The sequence below is a fragment of the Chiloscyllium plagiosum genome, unplaced genomic scaffold, assembly GCF_037043375.1.
Source record: "Chiloscyllium plagiosum isolate Xiang-an unplaced genomic scaffold, Cpla_swu_hap1 HiC_scaffold_23, whole genome shotgun sequence".
Classification (NCBI taxonomy): domain Eukaryota; kingdom Metazoa; phylum Chordata; class Chondrichthyes; order Orectolobiformes; family Hemiscylliidae; genus Chiloscyllium; species Chiloscyllium plagiosum.
In genome coordinates, this window is record NW_028270161.1 from 38,651,486 (window position 1) to 38,664,662 (window position 13,177).

Below are 13,177 nucleotides of genomic sequence, written 5' to 3' on the forward strand. Positions count from 1 at the left end.
GCCACCATCTGTGGGACAACTGCAATTTCAATGTAAATGTTAAAGTTTAATCACAAAACAAATTTAATGAATAAAGACTTTCAATAATACTCAGGCACATACTGTTCATGGCTCTTAAAATGCATCGGCACTCAATTGTTTTCGTAGGTTGGAGCTGAAATGCAGATGGTAGTGTACATTATAGAACCATAATACAAAGGGTTTTTTTTAAACAGAACCATTTATTGCAAATAAAAATCTGTGACTTTTTACAAGACTTTGTTTTCTTTTTACAATAAACATGATGCGAAGCTTGCAAATTTTATAGGCTTAAGTTACATTTCCTGGATCTATTAATATTTTCTGCTTTCTTTACACCAAGTTTTACATGATACCAAAAAAATTATGCACAACTTTCAATATGTAGACAGTCAATATATTTAATGCTTATCAAGAATGGCAACTGCATTTTTTATGATTGGGATATTAAGAAAATAAATTGCCTTAGTTTAAAAACTACCTGTAGACTTTTTTTTTTACAAAGTGTTTACATTATTTTAAACTTAAAATTGTTGCTAATTTGTGTCCTTTGAGGGAACCAAACCAGCAAATGCACTTCTAATACAGAAGCTGAAATATTAGCCCTCAGTAAACGTACCCACTTAAACAGTAAACTAAAGGTGCAGAGAACTTGGCAAATGTATGCACTTCAAGAAACTATACATCACAAACGTATCATTATATTCCAGTTTTTGCTGTCCCAACAATGTTAAAACAGAAGTTATAACAAATTACACCTCGAATAAATCTAAGAAATTGGTATATATTGTATGAAGTACATTAATAAAAATTATTCAGCATGATCAGGTATCTTCATATACAATATAAACTTTATTAGCAATTGGACAAATAAAATGAGTGAGAACATCTTAAGAGTTGGTAATTGGCAGCTGTACAGATTTCTGAAGGTTCTTTGGAAGTTTGTCAGCCATTTCACGCTTTTGCATTCTGACTGGATCTGGAGTACAAGACTGAGAATTTTGAATTGGAGAAGCAATGGCAAAGAATTGTTGCTGCTAACACTGGTGAAACCACAGGATATTTTTAAAATGCCAGAAAAGTATGGGAAATGCAAACATCTGCCATCTTTAATATGTAGAGTTGGAGGTATTTGAAGAAATTTAAAGTTCACTGCAGTTAGATGCCATGCTGAACATTGATAGCAACAAAAAGCAAAGGAGAAAGGAACTGATTTCTAGAAATTCTCAGCCATTGTATTTTTTGAACCATAGTATTGAGACAGAGGACATGGGCTCATGTCTGAGATGTCCCAAAATTGGTTCTCAAGAGAAAAGAGACTGAACAAAGGCAGGTTTTTTTCCCTCACATAGGGAGAAAAGGAATGCTGAAGGTGTCACTTGATACCACTTCTGTGGTAAACAAACTAATTGCTGCTCATAAAGCCTTAGAAGTAGATCTGATGCTAGGTGCAACTTAAAACAAAAAGAGGCTGTAAAATGTTATTAGTGCAGTGAATACGGACAAAATCAGACTTCTTCTTACAAAAGAAAACAAGATGAAGTGAGATATACCCATCAAATCTTTTAATTTGTAATGTCTGGAAAATCTTAAAAAGTCTTGCAAAAATGTAGACTTTTTGGAGGGAATTAGCATAAAGAAAAGTAAAATACTTTTGAGCACTAAGATATAAATGCAACATTCAAATCAGTGGGAAGAACTGTGCAAAGCACTAATTTTTCCAAATATTTATATTGCAAAATCTGGCAAAGCCTGCGGAAGGGGTAAATGTGGATCTTAAAACCAGAGAAAATAACTTGAATAGGTAATTAACATGCAGCAAAAAAAAAATTTTTAAACTTTTAGTAATTACATCTTATTTTCATGGAACAGTGGATGAAATTATTGAGGTTATGATATTCGTAGACGTGGCTATATTATACGCGGACCCTTTCATGCTAATGTTTAATGAATCACTTCATGATGTATTAATGTTAGTTGCTTAATATCGATGCTGTCCAGTCATCAGCTTTAGGGTGCAACATATTCACTTCACTTAGTTTACCAACTCCTTCTGACAGGAGAATTACCTCAAAACAATAAGCTTGCCATCTGAAATGGACACCAAAAAATATACAATCTTGGCAATCAGATTTTGCAAATCTTTGACTCGAAATTTTATTTTACTTTATTCTAAGAACCACTCTTTATTCTTCCATACCCCAAATTAGTCTAACATTTAAAATGTCTGTAAACAAATGCCAAAAGTGCTTACTGTGCAGGGATTACTATGAAAGTAACAGCACTTTTGTGGAGAATCTGACAAAAATGTAAAAGAACTAAACAGCAAGTTAAAAATATACACATTATAAACCATCTATTCCAATTAAGTACAAAATCCATCACAAATATTAAACAAGTAATGGAGGTTCTTGTCCAACTGTTCATTTCCATATTATTATACACATGATTTCTGATTATTGTAAGAACTTGGTTAAGTTTCATTACTGGATATACTGGATGTTATTTTGGTATGTTGACAATTTATTGCTTCAAATGCTTCATCCCGGTGTAACATAGCACCGAATACGAGTGGCTAAAAGACATAGAAAAATACTTTCACTGGAATTCAAAGAAAAATCAAGCACAATCTAAAGGTAAAGTTCTTTCCCTTTAGTGTAACACAATTGCATACGCACTATTAGATTTCACAATGAAAAGCAAAAATTCTCAGTATCAGATCAGATATTGCACCATATTTCTCATGTGTCATTGTACATAAGACATAGGAGAAATAGAAGATAACTCATATTATTACTCTGTGCAAGTGAGCACTTCACCTCAGTACAGCTTTAATTTTGCTGTGTTGCCAAGATACTTTGTGGCCTTGCAAAAGTAACTTTATAAAACCATTCTAAAGAGTATACAACTAGTCCAGAGTGTCTGTGGAGGATTTTGAAAAGAATATTGCAATGGGATACAATTACATCTTCAAACTGAGTGGAATTTTCTTATTTTGTTTAAAAGCTGAATATCTGAAACAGCAAAGATGAGTGGCATGTTAAATTAGACAATATATAAAGAACGCAACTGACTAACTGAAAGGTTAATCAGAAAAAAAAGAGATTAGAGGCAGCTATCTCGAAATTTAAAAACTGGTAGCAAGAGTTTCTGCAGGCAGTAAAAAAAATAAAGTGAGAGTTGGCCCTTTCGAGAGAGAGTGAGAGTGAGAAGTTAACAAGAAAACAGCTGATAAACAAAAATTTGATTTGTTTTCAGTGTGGAGGATAAAAAAATCCAGTAATCACTACATCAACAAGATGCATGGAAGAGAGGAACTTGCAAATTACATTCACAAGGTAAGCAGTACTGAGTAAACTGATTGAGCTGAGGGCTGACAAATCCCCAGACCGCGATGGGCTTATTCTTAGAATCTTGAAAGAGATAGCTAATTAGAACTGAAATGGAAAAATTCAAAGTAATCAGGAAGAGTCAACACAGTTTTGTGAAAGGAATGTGATGTTCAACCAATCTATTGGAGTGCGACATGATGTGGATAAGCATGTAGATGTACAGTACTTAGATTTTCAGAAGGCATTTCACAAAGTGCCACAAAATCTTATTGAACAAACAGGAGTCTATGGTGTAGAGAATATTACCATGGATACAAAATTGGCTGTCTAGCTGGCAGATAAAGAGAATATGCATAAACGGGTCTTTTTCTGATTGGCAGTATGTAATGAGTGGAATCGCATAGTGGTCTGGGCTGGGCCCTCAACATTTTACAATTTATATCAATGACTTGGTTGAAAAGTACAAAGGCTTAGTAGCTTAAGCTGCAGATGACACAAAGATGCATAAGAAAGGATATGGTGAAGAGGACATATGGAAGAAACATACATATTCAAATAAGTTTAGTGAGGGAGCAAAAATCTGGCTGATGGAGAATAATGCGGGAAAATGTGAAGTGGCTTCCTTTGAAGAATAAAAAAGCAGAATATTATTTCGAGAACAATTGCAAAACTATGAGGCACAGTATGATCTAGGTGCTCTAGTGCATCAACCACAAGAAGTTAGCATGCAAGTACAGCAAGTAAGAAAGCTAATGGCATATTACCTTTTATTATAAAATGAACTGAAAATCAAAATAAGGACATTATTCTTCAGCTATATAGGACATTGGTGAGACCATGTGAAGCAATTCAAAGAAGGCTTACTAGATTAAAACATGGGATGAATGGGTTGTTTTGAGAATAGTTGAACAGACTATTAGAGTTTACAAGTGAAGGGGTGATTTGATTGAAGTGTACAAAATCCTGATCAGTCTTGACAAGTTAGGGATCAAAAGGATGTTTCTTCTTGTCGGGTGTGTCCAGAACTACGAGTCATTGTTTAAAAGTTCAGGATTGCCCTTTTAGGACAGATGAGACTTTTTTTCTCTCAGAGGATTGTGCAACTTTGGACTTCTCTGCCTTAAAGTGGTTGAAGCAGGATTACTGAATATTTTTAAGTCGGAAGCAGACAGATTCATATTAGGCAATGGTATCAGAGGTTCTCAACAGTTGGTAAGGAGGTGAAATTTGACGCACAACCAGATCAGGCATTATCTTGCTGAATGACAAAGCAGGTTCGAGGGAACAAATGACTGGCTATTGTATCTAATTTGTATGTTCACATATAAATCACATCACCAAAGAAAGAAATGGTTTACCTTTTGCGTGTACGGAGTAGTTACTGAAATGCCCATTCCTGATCCTGGCAAAACTGACAAAACTTTGTACTGTTGGAGCAAAAAAAGGCAGAGAAAACAGTGAAAAATAATGCATAATGGCAACAGTTAGTATTTTGAGTTGAGATTAACATCTTAAGTATGGTCCAAATGAATAACAAGCTAGTGTGACAATTAAATATTTGCAATATTCAAGTTAATTTTTTTTAAAAATGCCACCTGAAGGAAATGTGGACAGTCAAATGGGGTCTCATCTCCAGTCACACAAGATTTTACAACAGTATTCAAGATGGATTCAAGATTCCTTTATGATCACATTGATATTGTATTTTTGAACACTTTGGAACTTTTTTTATTGTATCATTACTAAAGTTAAATTGAATGAAAAACTTTAAATGATTATGTTTCCATTAGATTTCAGCAAAAAAGATAGTCAGGAAAATTCAATTTTGAAGAAATTGACTCTGCAAAATAGATTCAAAATGGAACAAAACTATTAGCTCACCATCACAAAGAAAGAAAATTACAGCACAGGAACAGGCCCTTTGGTTCTCCAAGCCTGCGTCGATCCAGATCCTCTATCAAAACCTGTCGCCTATTTTCCAGGATCTGTATCCCTCTGCTCCCTGCCCATTTCATGTATCTGTCTAGATGCAGCTTAAAACTTGTTATTGTGTCCGCCTCTACCACCTCCCCTGGCAATGTGTTCCAGGTACCCACCTCCTTCTGCGTAAAGAACTTTCCACACATATCTCCCTTAAACTTTTTCCCTCTCACCTTAAATGTATGTCTCCTAGTTACTGAGTCCCTCACTGTGGGGGAAAAAGCTTCTTGCCAACCACTGTGTCTATACCTCTCATGGCTTTGTAGACCTCAATCAGGACCCCCTCATCCTCCATCTTTCTATTGAAAATAATCCTAATCTATTCAACCTCTCTTCATAGCTAGTGCCCTCCATACCAGACAGCATTCTGGTGAACCTCCTCTGAACCCTCTCCAAAGCATCCACATCCTTCTGGTAATGTAGCAACCAGAACTGTACACAGTACAGTACCAGAACTGTACACAAATGCAGCCGAACCAAAGTCGGCCAGACCAACAACTGCAACACGACCTGCCAACGTTTGTACTCAATATCCAGCCCGATGAAGGAAAACATGCCGCATGCTTTCTTGACAACTCTACTGACCTGCGTTGCCAACCTCAGGGTATAATGGACCTAAACACCAAGATCTCCCTGTACAAAGTTTCCCTAGAACTTTTCCATTAACCGCATGGATCGCTCTAGAATTGGATCTTCCAAAATGCATCACCTCACATTTGCCCAGATTGAACTCCATCTGCCAATTCTCCACCCAATTCTCCAATCTATCTATATTCTGCTCCATTCTCTGACAGTCCCCTTCATTATCTGCTACTTACTGTCATCTGCAAACTTGCTCATCAGACCACCTATACCTTCTTCTAGGTTATTTGTGTATATTACAAACATCAGTGGTCCCAGCACAGATCCCTGTGGAACTTCACTGGTCACAGTTCTCCATTTTGAGAAACTCCCCTCCAGTACTACTACTGTCTCCTGCTGTGCAGCCGGTTCTCTATCCATCCAGCGAGTACATCCTGGACCCCATGCAACTTCACTCTCTCCATCAGCCTATCATGGTGAACCTTACTAAAGTCCAAGTATCTACAGCCCTTCCCTCATCAATCAACTATGTCACCTCCTCAAAGAATTCTATTAAGTTGGTAAGACATAACCTTCCCTGCACAAAACCATGCTGCCTATCACTGATTACATTTTCTTCCAAATGTAAATTGATCCTATTCCTCAGTATCTTCTCAGCAGCTTCCGTACCACTGACATCAGGCTCACCAGTCTGTAATTACCTGGATTATCCTTGCTACCCTTCTTAAACAAGGGGACATGAAAGCACTTTCCTTTTGGAAAATAAGAATATTTTATCACTGTTGAGATACTTTAAACTTTTGATATCTATATAAAGTAATATGCTTTTATTTTTGAACAACACCATAGCTCCAAGCTGATATTATAGACAACACCACAATTTTTGGACTTGCAGCAAAGCTGCGTGATCTCACATAAAGCCTCCCTGCCAGATCACTCAATACTTCATAATGCAAAGCTTTCATCAAAATGTTGATGCAATGAAATTGCACGATAAGATTTTGGATAGAAAGATCAGCACATTTCAAAGGTAACACAAAATATTAAGAGGTGAACTTAAGGACTTAATCAATGTCAATCAAATTAATCAAAACTGTTATTTTATTACATTAAAAGTGTATTTCCTGAAAACTTAAGAATTTTTTCAAATACTACTACGTTTCAAGATATTTTACGTGAAATAATCTTTATGAAGCAACTCTGAATTTTTTCACCTTAAAAGGTATTTAAAGATATTACATAAATCTGAGCTGATAATTATATACACCAGTATATATAGTAGTGATAAATAATCCCAATTCAGGAGAATGTACCAATCCATATTGAACCTAGTGACATTATTTAGACAGTATAAGCTTAACAAGAAAAAGATGTACTGATAGAAGACAGGCTGATAAATATGGAGGAGTATCCAGCCCTTTAACTACCAAATGGAGATATTTCCACTTTTATGCACAGCAATTGACAAAGTGTTGCTGAATTTATGGTAGATGTAGTTGATTCATGTCTACTAGGAATTGAATTTCTTTGATCACTTAGAACTCAAGGTAATGGGACTGTTAATATATGTATATATTATACATGCAAACTTCAGCATAACCATATACACATATCTATCATCTGCATATCCATATTGGTCTGCTTGTCACTACGAAATCATTCAAAGTTATTAAAAATCTCAGCTATTCCACCACCTATTCCATGTAACTCAAAAAAAATACACCAAAATGTTCATATCAGTGTTCAGGAAGGACAAAAAGGTACTAACAGCATTATATAAACTCCAACATAAAATGTCTAGGCACATTACAATGTGAAATACATGCAATTCTTCGCAAGTTGATTACAACTTCCAAAACTCAAACCAAAAACACAAAAGCAAGCTAAAACACAACTCGGGTACTTTAAGCAGCAGCTCACTGCCAACTTCTCAAAGGCGTGCGCAACAAACAACACCCTTTCCATGATGTTCAAATGCCATAACGTAATATAAAAAAATGAAAAAGCTCAGAGGCCAGAAGCTTACCTTTTGAATATCTGTAATTTCTTTTAGTTTTATGATCTTATTTTTCTTAGATGAACCAGATTTGGAGCTTTCAAAGCATAAATAACTGGAGAAAGGGAAAGATTAAAAAGGTGTATAAAAAAGCAAAATATTGTGGGATACTGGAAGTCAGAACTAAGAACTGAATACAATGGAAAACTTAGCAACTGTGAAGACAGATAAACAACATTAATTTTTCAGGTCTGTGACCTTTCATTGGAAATTAAATAAAGTGTTTGACATTTGTCATTTTACATTTCTAAGAAAACTAATCAGAGTATCATTCAAGGTCTTCAGTTATATCTGATTTGCTTCACATTTCACCAAAAATATAATAAGAAAATGAATGTTTGATGACCAGCCTAAGTGTAAATGGTGAAATTATAAACAGAATCACAAAAGTAAAAATTTAAAGCATTAAAATTTGATTTCAGAGAGGTTCAATAGTTTTTCTTCTTTGTCATTTATTATTGGTTCTAAAAAGACAATCAATTGTTAATACATTTCAATTTTTGCTCAACAGAAATCTACATACCGGTTGAGTCTAGATTGGTTTGTGTAAATCTGATTAGGCTACTGCCCACAGCAAAATGAAACAAATGTTAATCCAAATATCGAGTAACTCTTGTAAACTCATTGTTGTAACAACTTTTGGAACAGCACGCAACTTTTAGCTAGTTGCATCACTGTTCTTTTCTTATACTCATCCAAGCATTCTCTTATTAGTTTTCTTTCCAACTAATGGTTGACATGCATTTGAATTCAAAAGATATTGTCTTTCTATGTTTTTCATCAATCTTCATCTCTTAGGTGACATTCCCCCCCACCTCCACTCCACTGCTGTGTTTTCACTATCTGCTCTGATCAATGCCCAAAGATCTCAGCTTCATTCCCTTGCATATCCACTTCAGTGAACATTGAACTTGACATGATGATGAGCTCTTATTCTGCCACCTTCATGTTGGTCCAGTTCTTCTCCAAATAACTACCCCCTGCCTCCCGTGCATTCAGTAGATCTTTTGAGCCACACCAGAGCTGCTCCCTTTGGCCACTTGCCCCCTCTAGATTTTTTTTTATTGTAGCTGTGATGTCAGAGTTTTCCTACTCTGTTTACATATTCAGGATCTCAAAATGGCAGTGGCAGCAGAGGGAGTCTTCAGGCTTCTGGGCCCATCCGGTCCTAATCACCAGGCCAACCATATACTTCTTTCTTATCTTTTATATCAAGCTTCGTCTTATCATATTTTTGCAGCTATGGTGGATAAAGGTAGCTGCAAGGGGCTGTGGCAATGGCATGATGGATCTGAACTGTTCCTCGTGGCCATGGCAGTTGCAATTTCAGCTTCAGTGACTTGGTGGGTCCAATCCAATTCTCTGGGCTATGGAGGTGACATGGTGGTTTCAGCAGTTGCGACTTGTGAGTCCAGCCTGGAATGCTTGCGGCAAGGGTGCTGCTGCAGTAGCTTCAGCATTGTGGGTCCAGTCCGTTCCTCCTTGATGTGGCTATGTTAGCGATGGCTTCGGCAACAGTCATTTCAGAAACCCAGGAGACGTGAAAGGAACAAAAGATGAACTTTGTTTTAAATTTTTTATATTTTCTGTAATTAAAGTGGCACTTGACCAAGGTGACTTTTGTCTAAATACAGCTATTTTCTAAATACAAGTGACAATAAATTACTATTTTATTCGAGCATGGCTCTTCAACCAAAAAAATCTGAGGCATACAGGCTCTCAACCATGAATTACAAAGCAAGATAAAATAAGATAGAAAATCTACAAGTTAATATACTGTTTTTCTTTTGAAATCTGATTAATGACGAAGAAATGCAACTCCAAACTTAAGAAAATACAAGTTTATGGGTCAGAATGGTTGCTTGACAATAATTATGACTCATAATGGCATTAGGTTCATTCATTCCTGAACGCATCAGCCCTAAATATGGTGAGTAACTAGCAAGGCATACTGTATCTTCATTTTGGTGAAGTACTGTTCACAATTTTATAAGTCTTTATCCAGTCCTACTTGAGACCCCTCCTTCATTTCTTTCTCTGTACACTGACAACTGTATTAGCGTTGTAGAGAAAGAAATGAGGGAGGCGATTTCATTTAGGACTGGATAAAGACTTATAAAATTGTGAACAGTACTTCACCAAAATGAAGATACAGTACACCTTGCTGCATCAGTGTGGCGTCTGCTTGTATCCTGGAATGGAAAACTTAATTAACTTTGTTCCAATTTCCAACCTTTCTCCATCTTCACAATGCCCAACTTCTGGTATAAGCAGCTTGTGGAGTCACAAGGTTACTAATACTACAACTACTAATTTCCAGAGTTTACTGCTCAGACCTTCATTCTTGAAGTTGTTATCAAGTTTATTTCACAACAACGATAAGTGCTATTAACCTCACTGTTAAGTTCAACACAAAACCTGGGCAAAGACAAACAAAACTCAAACTCCTCCAGATGCTAGAAACTTAAACAAACACAACTCAACAAGTAGTCACCAGCACAGGTGTCTAATATGGAGAGGTTAGATTGCTGTTAGCTAATATAGTTCGACAAGTTAATGTTTCAAATAACCCTATTCAAACCTGTCTACTTTATTTGAAGATGCTGTTTGATCTGATGAGCTTCGTCAACATTCTCAGTTTCTGCATTTAATATAGGACTAACACAACATCATGGACTTTTGTGTGTTCAAAATGAAAAACATTGCTCAGTGCTCTATTGCAGTTCCACCAACAGGTGACAGAACACACCACTTGCTGGTGACTAGGCAAATTACACATCCAGCTAAATGCTTATTAAAAACTTAACACATTGAATGGCAAAAACACCTAACAAATGCACTATAGAGAAACAGTACGAATCTTAAATGAATAAATCCAGGCTTCTCCAGTCCATTTAAATATTTTATTCTTTTAACGAGTGCAGCCAATCTTGACAAAAGAAAGATGACACATTTATATGGAAAAATTATTCAGTATTACATCCTGATATCAATTATTCTTTTATGTAAACTTATTAAATATTTTGAGAGTACAATTTTAAGTATGGAATTTATTCATGTCATAGCACCAGACGATGCTATAAACATTTTGCTAAACATTTAAAAGAGCTTAAATTCCTGAAGTGCTGAACAATGGATAAGGATAAGAAAATTCTGATTGAGTGACAGCCATTGCATTCTCTCCAAGTTTAACTTGATGTGAGTCAGCCTCAAAATCGAATTGCTTTACTTATGATTGTTGTGATTGAGAAGAATTTGAAACGTATTTCAGAAAGACATTAATATAATGAAATAATATTATTAAATGCAAACAATGAACTCAAAATTTAGCTGTTCACATAATATTAAATACTAAAACTTTGATTTCACTTCTGGAAATTAATTTTCTTATTATCCCTGAATAAATATATACAGTTTTAAAATGCTAATTAATAGAACAAGAATGACAGATTACAAACCTGTCAATTTTTATTAAACATTGGAATAATCCAACAAGGTTTCACTGCAGATTTATTCTTCCAACAAGTCAACATGCAATTGAATGCACTAAGGAAATATGGCTCTAAATCAGTCTTCCTCATTTTGAATTTTTGACAGCTTCATTAGTGCATTGAATGTGTAAATAGCATCATCTAGTTCAGAATCAGAACTACTTTTGTGCATCATAGATGCCAGTGAAATTAATTCAAGACAATATACAAAAATATGCAGGGACAATGTCCTCTGATTTCCCCAAGTCACTGGGAAAATTCACTCATGAGGCAATCAGAAAAAAGTCAATCACGTGACTAGAACAGTCAGAAATGATGAGAAGCCTAAACCCAACCCTATCAGGTTGGGTATATCCCATGTTTATTACTTTCTAAGCCTGTAGCTATAGATACAAGAGAGGACCAACCTATGAATAGCAAACCTGAGGAGTTTTGAGTAATCAGATATGGAAGTTTCCTTTAAAAATCACTCACAGGATGTGGGCATTGCTGGCTGGGCCAGCATTCATCGACCATCTTAGTTGCCTTTGAGAAGTGATAGTGAGCTGGTTTCGCAGTTCATTTGGTGAAGATACATCCACAATGCTGTGCGTTAGAGTCCCAGGAATCTGACCCAAAATGGTACCAACATTGGAGGAGTCACCATAAGAGTAAGATTCGGGAAGACAGTAGCTGAAGGTCAATAAGCAGGAAGGTGGAATGCCACAGGTGAGAGCTAGCTGGCATTTTGCCAAGGGCAGGAGGAGGAGTCATGCCTGAAGCAGCCTTTCGGGTGGTGATGTGACAGAGAATTGGGAGCTGCTTTTTTGCCTAAGAGGTCCTCTGGCTTATAATCAGCTGTACAGGTGGAGGGTGCAAGGAGACTGAGGGAAGAAAGGGGCTGCAAGAGAAGGTGAGAGAGCAAGTAAAACAGAAGGGGGTAGGGCTGGAAATGGGAGGGAGTGCGCAAGGGTATGGGATAATAAAGGGAGGCCACAAGCAGCAATGGACAGAAAGGGAGTCCATAACATGGGATTGAAGAGAAGAAGTTATAAAGAACAGTTTCAAACCTGTCAACAAAGGACACACATACAACTAGGAGCTGGGAAATCTTGAAAGGGTTGAGATAATGAATTAGCAGCAAATAAATGTGACTTCTCTAGTTTAAGGCTCTAGGAAGAAGACTGTAGTAGATGGCACTGTAATGAACATGGTGTCAATTATTAGATTTAAATGTGTTTCAGATCTAAGGTGCATTAAAAAGGATGTTTGCCTGATTATAATATTTCAGCTTTGTGATGAAAAAAATGTTGCACCTTGATTCAAGGTCAATTATGTGCGGCTCTTTCAGAAAACACAAACATGTTATTATCCTTGTGAGATTCAACAGACATAGAATCCCTACAGCATGGAAGCAGGCCCCTCGGCCCTATAAGTCCACACTGACCATCCTAAGAGTATCTCATCCAAACCTATCACCCATTACTCTACATTTACCCCTAACCTACACATCCCTGAACACTATGAGCAATTTAGCATGGCTAATTCACCTAATCTGCACATCTTTGGATTGAGGGAGGAAATTGGAACACCCAGAGATGGAGAGAATGTGCAAACTCCACACAGACAGTCGCCAGAGGCTGGAACCGAACCAGTGTCCTTGGCACTGTGAGGCTGCAGTGCTAACCACAGAGCCGCCACACTGTGACTGGATGTAGAGAATTTTTTTATTTAAAAAA

At 36.5% G+C, this 13,177-nt stretch overlaps 1 protein-coding gene across 4 annotated transcripts in view; it reads right to left on the reverse strand.

Moving 5' to 3' along the window:
* Window positions 1–457: 457 nt before the first annotated feature.
* Window positions 458–13,177, reverse strand: part of gramd4a (GRAM domain containing 4a) — a 158,102-nt gene continuing 145,382 nt past the window's right edge. For all 4 annotated transcript variants that reach the window (XM_087999543.1, XM_043713699.2, XM_043713701.2 and 1 more), the window contains 3 exons: window positions 7,939–8,023; window positions 4,709–4,777; window positions 458–2,593 (listed from right to left, as the gene is read on the reverse strand). In XM_087999543.1, the coding sequence (XP_087855669.1) occupies window positions 2,492–2,593; window positions 4,709–4,777; window positions 7,939–8,023 (256 nt within the window). In that variant the 3' untranslated portion in view covers window positions 458–2,491. The remainder of the gene's footprint in view (window positions 2,594–4,708; window positions 4,778–7,938; window positions 8,024–13,177) is intronic.